The 8,687-nt window shown below is 40.3% G+C and overlaps 1 protein-coding gene across 5 annotated transcripts; it reads left to right on the top strand.

The window, feature by feature from the left end:
- The first annotated feature begins 321 nt into the window (after positions 1-321).
- On the top strand, positions 322-7,551 carry ttpal (tocopherol (alpha) transfer protein-like). 5 transcript variants are annotated; one of them, XR_013807261.1, is made up of 7 exons: positions 408-542; positions 1,287-1,513; positions 2,167-2,410; positions 2,746-2,939; positions 3,887-3,997; positions 5,205-5,534; positions 6,646-7,551. XR_013807261.1 is itself a non-coding variant. In XM_079676056.1 (7 exons), exons 1-6 carry the CDS (start codon positions 485-487, stop codon positions 5,478-5,480), a joined length of 1,110 nt encoding a protein of 369 aa, XP_079532182.1. In that variant the 5' UTR covers positions 408-484; the 3' UTR covers positions 5,481-5,513; positions 6,646-7,551. The 5 variants fall into 5 exon arrangements, 4 of the variants coding, with proteins under 4 accessions (XP_079532184.1, XP_079532183.1, XP_079532182.1 ...); XM_079676056.1 differs by having other exon boundaries at positions 5,205-5,513; XM_079676058.1 differs by having other exon boundaries at positions 322-414; positions 1,268-1,513; positions 5,205-7,551.
- Positions 7,552-8,687: the final 1,136 nt, after the last annotated feature.

The raw sequence follows: 8,687 nt of genomic DNA, 5'->3' as shown, positions 1-8,687 counted from the left end.
GTTTAATGTAGTCCTTAGATTTTAACCAGGTATCAGTAGGCTACTTTAATGATGGTAATGAGCAACATGTGATGTCCAAAGGCACTGACGCCAATAAATATAACAGTTGAATGTAGTGTTTGTTTTAGCAAGTGAAATCTTCCCACGTCAGTTTCATTTCTTAAATTACCAAACCAAGAGGCTTATAACACCCACTACAGGGACAATAAAATGTGCACGACGATGTACTTTTCCCCAAGTTTTTAGTGGCTAGTTTCCAATGGGCTCTTGAAACGCAGCATTGTCATCAAAAACAACATACGTAAAACCATGCGTAAATCTGGAACGCCCTGCGTCATCAGCCAATCACATGGTTGATTGTGGACCAATGAGACAGCACCATCCCTCTACCCGGAAAAAGGATTTTCCTGACAGGTCGGTAGTGATTTTTGTTTTTTTTCTGGTCGCAGCGTCTCTGTGATGCATTTTTATCTTTTGCCAATGGATGCTCATAAAAGCCAACTATGTGTGTCCTAGTCGTTTAATGTTTAACGCATCTCCGGGTTGGTATTCAGTCCTTATTCTGACTTTAGTTGTGTCGCATCGGTTCTGCTCAGGATGCGGTTGTTTTAGCTAGTCTGTGTCAATGCTATACACAAACATGTAGAGATGCATGCTTTCCTTACCTTTCTGAGGTATCAAGAGACATATACTTTCGAATATATGTGTTCTCCAGTTAAGGCGAAGTGATATCAAATGATGTTAACTATGCATGCAACAGTGGAGGATGTGTTCATATCCTTTACTGAAGTAGCCTACTACTAATAACTCACTGTGTACTTTACTCCATTACAATTCAAAGTCATGCATTAGAAACCATACCCATTACTGCCCAAATGCTATGATGAATATGATGTGGCAAAAATCCACAGCACTTGTTGTGATTGGTCTAAAGACAGATATGATTTGGGCAGGTAACAGGAATTTAAATATTTTAGTTACACAAACGTACTGGTTGCACACTGAAATAGTCCCTGTCAGTGTTTACTAATATATACGTTTTTGGATTAATATTACTGCTTTAGTAATATGTATTTTTCATGTTACTGCTGTAGCTGTTGAAGAGTGTGTTTATTTTAACTTTTGTTAACATTGTTGCATCATATCCTCATCCTATTTTTGTCGCTGTTCTGTGAGAACCATATTTTCCTTAATACTCAACTCTTCATCCTTCTAATGAGTCTTTCTTTAACTGTTTTCATAGCCTCTGTGTTCCTTTCTCATACAGTATGTCTCTGTCCAATTAGCTTCACCCAGTCAGCCCATGGCCGATCAGCATGAGTCCATCGATCTCACGTCTCCTCCCGTGGACTCGTCAGCAGCTGCAGGATTCAGCTGGTTCCCTGCGCCCCCCCCACCCATGTACTCCTGCACCCTGACCCCCGAGCTGGTGCACAAAGCACGGGAGGAGCTCCAGGAGAAGCCAGAGTGGCGTCTGCGGGACGTCCAAGCACTGAGAGACATGATTCTGAAGGTACTCATATAAACATAATGCAATATCCTTCAGTAACTGTTGAAGCTGGAAAAAGTAGTTTAGTGGAACCTTACATTAAAATACTTTATTAAATAACTCCAAAAGCTGAATTAACATCTCAAACTCCTATGCTTTTTTTATTGCATATTTCATTTAATAAATCATAATAAGGCACTATTCTTGTACAGCTGTTAGTTTGGGAAATATAATAAACAGAAGAGAAGCAAACTCATTACTTCTATACGTAGCACTTCAAAAGGTCTGAATAACTTGATGCCAATACAGTTGCATTAAGGTCTTTTGAAGGTTTATCTACTTGCAGGATTCTTGCTAATTTGAGTTGATGTCCTTATGGTTGATTGTACTTACTGTGGGTGGTTTTGGATCAAAAAGGTCAGCTTGATGAAGTGAAATGTAATATAATGTCAATCATGTTCAATACATTCTGGGAATCCTAAATGGTGAAAGGGATTCTTATTTAATAGTTAATTGAAGCCCTAGCAGCTAATTTGTTTTCCAATTGCAACATAATGTTTTTGAACAAATCTGGAACCCATGCATGTGAGTTTAGCATTGGTATTGGCGATGGTCTGCACTCACGAGGTGTATAGTGTTTTATTTCTGAACTCATATTTGTTTACCTCACTCTGCAGGAGCAGCCCAACCTCAGGACCCGGCTGGATGACGCCTTCCTGCTGCGCTTCCTGCGGGCCAGGAAGTTTGACTACGACCGTGCCATGCAGCTGCTGCTCAACTACCACGCGGGTCGGAAAGCCTGGCCTGAAGTGTTCCAGGACCTGAAGCCGTCCACAGTGAAGCACGTCCTGGACCTGGGCTTCCTCACAGTGCTGCCACAGCCCGACCCCAGCGGGAGATACATCCTCTGTCTACGCCCAGGTGCTCCATCTTTATTGCATCTGTCAAACAACCTCTGGTCACATGGGTTACGTCTGTCTACATTTGGCACCTTTTCTAAAAACGTCCTTTTGTGTTATTTTTACCAAATATGTTTTCTTATGATCAATGAATAAGTTATATGGGGCTATCGTTGATGATGTTGTTTTTTTATATACTTTATTTTTTTAAGTGCAAAGCAAACTCCCTTCTAGACAAGAACGTTTTATTGTTGTTACTCTTTATTATCAAGTAGACCTCACATTTGTATAATCTTTAAGTACTTACCCTATTACTAATTATTTATGAATTTAATAAACTCACTTCTTCTTTTACAGGGAAATGGAAACCAAATGATTATCCGTTTGTTGACAATGTGCGAGCCCTCTATCTGACTCTGGAGAAGCTGATCCAGCCGGAGGAGACGCAGGTCAACGGTATTGTCATTTTAGCCGACTACACCGGAGTGGGCATGTCACAAGCGTCCAATCCTGGCCCGTTCCTCGCCAAAAAAGTCGTGAGCATCCTCCAGGTGAGACATCCGATAGAAATCTAACGTCAAATGATCCGGTGACACTTTTAAGGTGTTTGTATTAGAGAGGCCCTGTTATGGTTTTCGAGTGTTCTCTTTCCTGTAGTGTGCTATATAGGTTTTTGTGCATGTATACTGTATGGTCTGCCTGAAACGCCTCCATTGAACTCCTTTGTTTACATCAGTAACATAATGACATCACTATGTTAGGTACTGCTCCAACACGATAGATTAAGGGGCAGGACATCTGTAAGTGGGTGACCAATCACAACTAGAGCCGGCCAGCTAACCAACAGAGCAGACTGGGCTCTGGTTTCAGACAGAGGGTGAAAAGGTACTGCAGTATGAGGAAAATAAAGAGTTTTTTGAACATTAAAGCCATTGGGCGGTGGTGGCGAAGTCGATAGGGACTTGGCTTGTTAACTGGAAGGTCACCAGTTCAAGTCCCGGCAAGACCAAGTGCTAACGAGGTGTCCTTGAGCAAGGCACCGTTCCCTACACTGCTCCCTGGGCGCCGTTCAAAATGGCAGTCCACTGCTCCTAACACTAGGATGATTAATAAAGTATATCAAAATTAAAAAAAATTATAAATAAACGTGACAGTAGAGGTAAACAAATACAAATATGAACCTGAACATGTGTATTATGTCCTTTTTAAATGTGTTTATAAAATGATTGTAATGAAATGCCAATTTTTTCTTTGGAATTGATGTATGAATGCTGCATTTGCTCAAAATGTCACTCTATTTATGACACAGCAGTAAATATCAGTGATTCTGTTGACACACGTGGAAAAAAACCTCGTCATTTACAACAGTGGCTCTTAAGCTCTGGCTGTTGAGTTTTGTCGTGACTTCAGAGTGTGTCATATTTACACTCAAATCTCAACTGATATGACAAGCACCAGCTGTGACTGTTCTGAACTTGGTTTCTCTTCTCCTTCCCAGGATGGGTTCCCAATCAGAATCAAGGCTGTTAACATAATAAACGAGCCCATGATTTTCAAAGGCATCTTTGCTATAATTAAGCCTTTTCTGAAGGAGAAGATGGCAGAGAGGGTAACTATTGTCCTTACATTGTCTCTGTCTCTTTTGTTTTACACAAAGGACTATTTTGAATTGTGTGCCTCCCTTTTATCCGCAGCCAATCTATTTTCATCTGCGAAAATGGATGGTCTAGCAATTGCTTTTCGGGGAATGAACTCAAAATACCAGTTACACAAGCCTGTATTTTATAAATCTTATGAAAATATTTATTCTGGGAATGTTATTTGAGTTAATTCAAACCTACAGTGATTGGTTATTTCATTTGGGGGCAGAGAAGCAATATTTTTGCACAACACTGACATGTTTTCCCCTTTTTTAAGGTTTTTTGGCAAACCTTGTAGCACACTGTTGGTTATTTACATAATCAACAGATAAACAGATAAATCAAATAATCTTTCTATGAAAATTCTTACGGGCATGAAACTCATCTATCTTTATCTAATGCATACTTAGATAAAAATGATGAGGGTGCTGTTAAGCCTCCAAAGCAGGAGTGTCAAACTCAAGGCCCGGGGGCCAAATATGGCCCGCGACCTAATTTTATGTGGCCCGCAAGAGCTTGCAAAGATTATAATATACAATACAATTGGTGTAATTGTTGAATATTTACTTTAAATTATTTGCCCTAGACTTCTGCTTTCAGACGTAGTTATTTAGGAAGATATTACCAGATCTGATAATAATCCAATGCAGGGACAACAATGTAATATAATACATGATTTATATTATATTACTGTGTTTCCCACAGAATTTGGTTCTATTTGTGGGGGCAACATATTATGAGATCCATTTGTGGCGGACGATATTTAATTGTGGCGGCCCGCCACAAATAAATCAATGTATGGGAAACACTATCATATATTTACATAATATAAATTACAACCGTCCCTTTGAGTGCAACCAGAATGCTGATGTGGCCCGGGATTAAATTGAGTTTGACACCCCTGCTCTAAAGGCTCCACTACAGTATGTGCACATGGTAGCTGCTAACTGTGCCTGGCTGTTGTTGCAGATCAGGTAGTGATTTCAATGAGTTTCCTATTAGAGTAAATCAGAACAACGCTCTGAAAGAAGCTATAAATCCCTTATAAGGTATTGGGGGAACTGCTAGGAGATACTGTAACTGTTTGTCGGTTCATTTCTATAACAGAAATATTCCATCTTAGCCACTTGAAATGATGAAGCAGATCTCTGACTTGTTCTCTGCGCTTCTCCTCAGTACGTCCTCCACGGCTCCGACCTGCGCTCTCTGCACAAAAACGTCCCCCGCTCGGTGCTGCCGGAGGAGTACGGCGGCTCGGCCGGACAGCTGGACCTGTGTTCGTGGTCCAGGGTGCTGCTGGGCTGTGAGGAGGAGTTCATCGTGGAGTTCTGCCAGCCCGACCCACTAGAGGGCGTGGTGCTGCCAGACTCCATGCTGTTTGAAGGGGAGACCAGGGGGCAGGACGACGACTCCTTCAGGGGGCTGCGCTCTCAACTCTACTACTGTTACTGAAACACTCTCTGAGAGGACTCTCGACTGAAACATGTGTGTAGACTTTTTTAAAGGGCAAGTTGCCAATATCATACATGATTTATTTTCCTTACTAACTAACTTAGCAGCACTATACTGTAGGTGGAAAGTCTATTGTAGATCACACGTAGCCCAGCATTTAGTCGTGGTCCTAAGGCAGCTGCAGGCTCAGGCAAAGAGGCTTTTGACACGATGCATGTTGGGATATTATAGTGGCCCCTCTGTGGAGTTATATCTGGAAGTTAAAGGATAGGTTCATGTTTTGCCATTCAGTTCACATTGAATCGGGTTTTGCCTGATTTCTTTGTTCTAACTAGACATTAAAGGATCCCTTCCTAATGTGTTTACAATATAAGAAATAGGGCAACATCTTGAAAAGCAGCTGGTTTCGAGAATTACAAGACGAGACTAAATACCAGGCTTTAAGAAATGCTTTTTTGTCCCAACCTACATGGTTCATCTGTGTCCTCAATTTCCCATGAGGGGCTACTGGCAACTGCATATTCCTTTCATGTGATGTTGATGGGTTTTATGATCTACAGTAGTACCTTGAATTTAATTTTTTCATTAAGAACTCATTGCATTCCTCAGTTCAGTTTGGATGTTTGGATGGACACAGAGGGGCCACTGTTTTTTCCAAATTACAATGAAGGACCCTTAAAGCTAGGGTAGGTAAGAATGGAAAAACCAGCTCGAGTGCGCTAGAATTTGAAAGTACACAGCCGAAAATAATCTGCCACTTCCTTCAGACTTCCTTACAGAGCCCCTCCTCCAACACACACGAACGCGCACATGACCAATGAGGGCACGAGATAAGTTTGTGCACGGATGGAAGGCTGACAGGCAGGTAGGCCATCCAGTTATCTTAGCCGGGCCGGTGAAAATAATTGGTCGTGCTTTTTACAGTACCACGGCTTCCCCAGATAACATCTTTTAATGGATTTTTTTGTCAAAGCACTTCACATCCCGATAGAAATGAATATCTTAAGAGCATTCCATGGAATATAACAGAAAGTGTTTCTGAAGTGAATTACCTACCCCACCTTTAAGAGGTTAGCAGAGATGCTGCTGTAGCATCAGTTATATCAGAATTGGAGAGTATTACTTTTCTAAATGTCAGATGTTTTCTGTTTTTTTCTCCCAACAGATCGTTTATCAAATCATGAGCCTTCAGCAGTACCAGTTAAGCAAATCATGTTGGTACTAAAAACAATGTCCAGGGACTTTCATACTAACACACTAACATGTTGATGCTACCATCTTGATTTGGCTAACAGGCTGCTCAAGCATCATTTTGGATCTGGCTGAACTTTGAAAATACAGGACCGTCGATCTGTTATCAGCCAGTACAGGAGACAGAAACGGAGTCAATGCACATATGAGCATGTCTGTATTGTTTAAAAGTAGGAATGGAAAAGTGTGAACCTCTCCTTTTAATTCAATCAAAATTACACAAGCCATCAGTGCTCTGTCTTTATAGTAGCATCACCCCACAACTCAACATGTTTTGTGTAAATAACTGTCTAATATGTTGCCTTAAACTGTTGATTTCCCATGTGGTATAAATCATGTTGGATTTGTTTATACCAAAGCAATATTCATGTGTTTTCTCAACCGGGCCTTCCTTACATAAGGGTGACTACAAATTGATGGCTGCTGTAACTGAGAGAACAATACATTAGATTTAACAGTAATTCATGTCTAACTTTAACACAGTATTTGAAGGCCTTTGTTTTGGTGATGCTTTAGTTTTCTTTAGCTTTGCCTTGTGTTTTTTTTAACTTTTGTTTTTTAACTGTTTGCTCTCATCACTCAGTCTTAACACGGGGCCATGACTGATCAAAGGAGTCCCATGAGGTATACAACCGGTTTGCCAAATTTCCCACCAGGCCATGTACAGAAATGTGCAATAATGTTGGATCTGTTTCCTCGGGGTAGCCCGAAGCTAACTTGTATATTGATTGTCTTTTATATTTTTATTTTGAGCATGTCTGTGACCATAAGATATATTGTGTTTCAGGATATTGCTGGTAGTAAAGACCATAAACTGAAACAGAGAAAGTCTTATTTGTGTCCTTTGTGCTCTTTCAGGTCTTAAGAACCCTTCAAAGCACTTTATAGTCATTCGCCCCATTCATGCAGAGAAGTACCACTTGCTCTATAGCTAACATTCATACACATTCACACACCGTTGGCCATCGGGAGCCACTCGGAGTTAAGTATCTGGCAAAGGATACATCGACTGCATGGGCTGAGATCGAACCCACAAGCTTCGGGTTGAAAGATGACCGCTTAGCCACAGTCACCTAAAGTATATTTGAAAACATTGCAACAGACTCGAGTAGTGTCACTGGTTTCATAGGTCTCCAAAGAGATCAGAAATGCAATACTGTTTTTTAAATGTAGATTTGTACTTGTGTAGAAGTAGTTATACCACAGTTTAAACATAGTACATGCAAACTTGTACTAATTAAGAATATTTTAACACATTTAATCAGGCTGGCCAGGTGAAGCAAAGTGTATTTATTATGAGCATTATGAATTAACAATTGTGTTTAGTAGTTAATTCTGCATAAGTGTATCACGTTTTATAAAAATATTGTATGATTTGTGTGTAAGATCTTCAAATTTAAAGCGGCTATAGCTGTCAGAAGAATGTATGTATACTCAAGTATCTTAAAATTGTACATGGGTTATTGTAATCTGTTGCTTTCAACAACAACAGACATATGTTTACATATTTGCACAAAGAAATCAGTATTATTTTGTATGCATCATGATTGTGTAACGGCTCCTGAGGATCTATTTTTGGGCACACATGCATGTAGAGAGCATGCAGGCTTTATTTGAGCTCCACACAGCCTACACTGTTAGTCTGCTGTTTCCATGACACTGGTTTATTGAGCAATTCTGTACACTCATCATATTCGATATTAGTTCATGACAACACGAAAAGAAACAAGGCAGATCCATAAAAGGGGCACTCAACTCGAGTCAATTTACTGTTCATCCTCTGGAAACATCTTTAATGTGTTTTTTTGTCTAAGAAGCTTTCCAATGTCCGGAAAGATAACCCTGATGTTGTTAAAGTGATGCCATCAGGGTTATCTCAGCCTGGGATCAAGCTTTTCAAATGTTTAACAGAAACACGGGCAGAGACAGTCTTTGCATTGTGAATCTCATATATCC

This window comes from Notothenia rossii (assembly GCF_949606895.1).
Source record: "Notothenia rossii genome assembly, chromosome: 4".
Taxonomy (NCBI): domain Eukaryota; kingdom Metazoa; phylum Chordata; class Actinopteri; order Perciformes; family Nototheniidae; genus Notothenia; species Notothenia rossii.
Note: the sequence above shows the minus strand (reverse complement) of the source record. Positions and strands in the feature narration are given on the sequence as shown.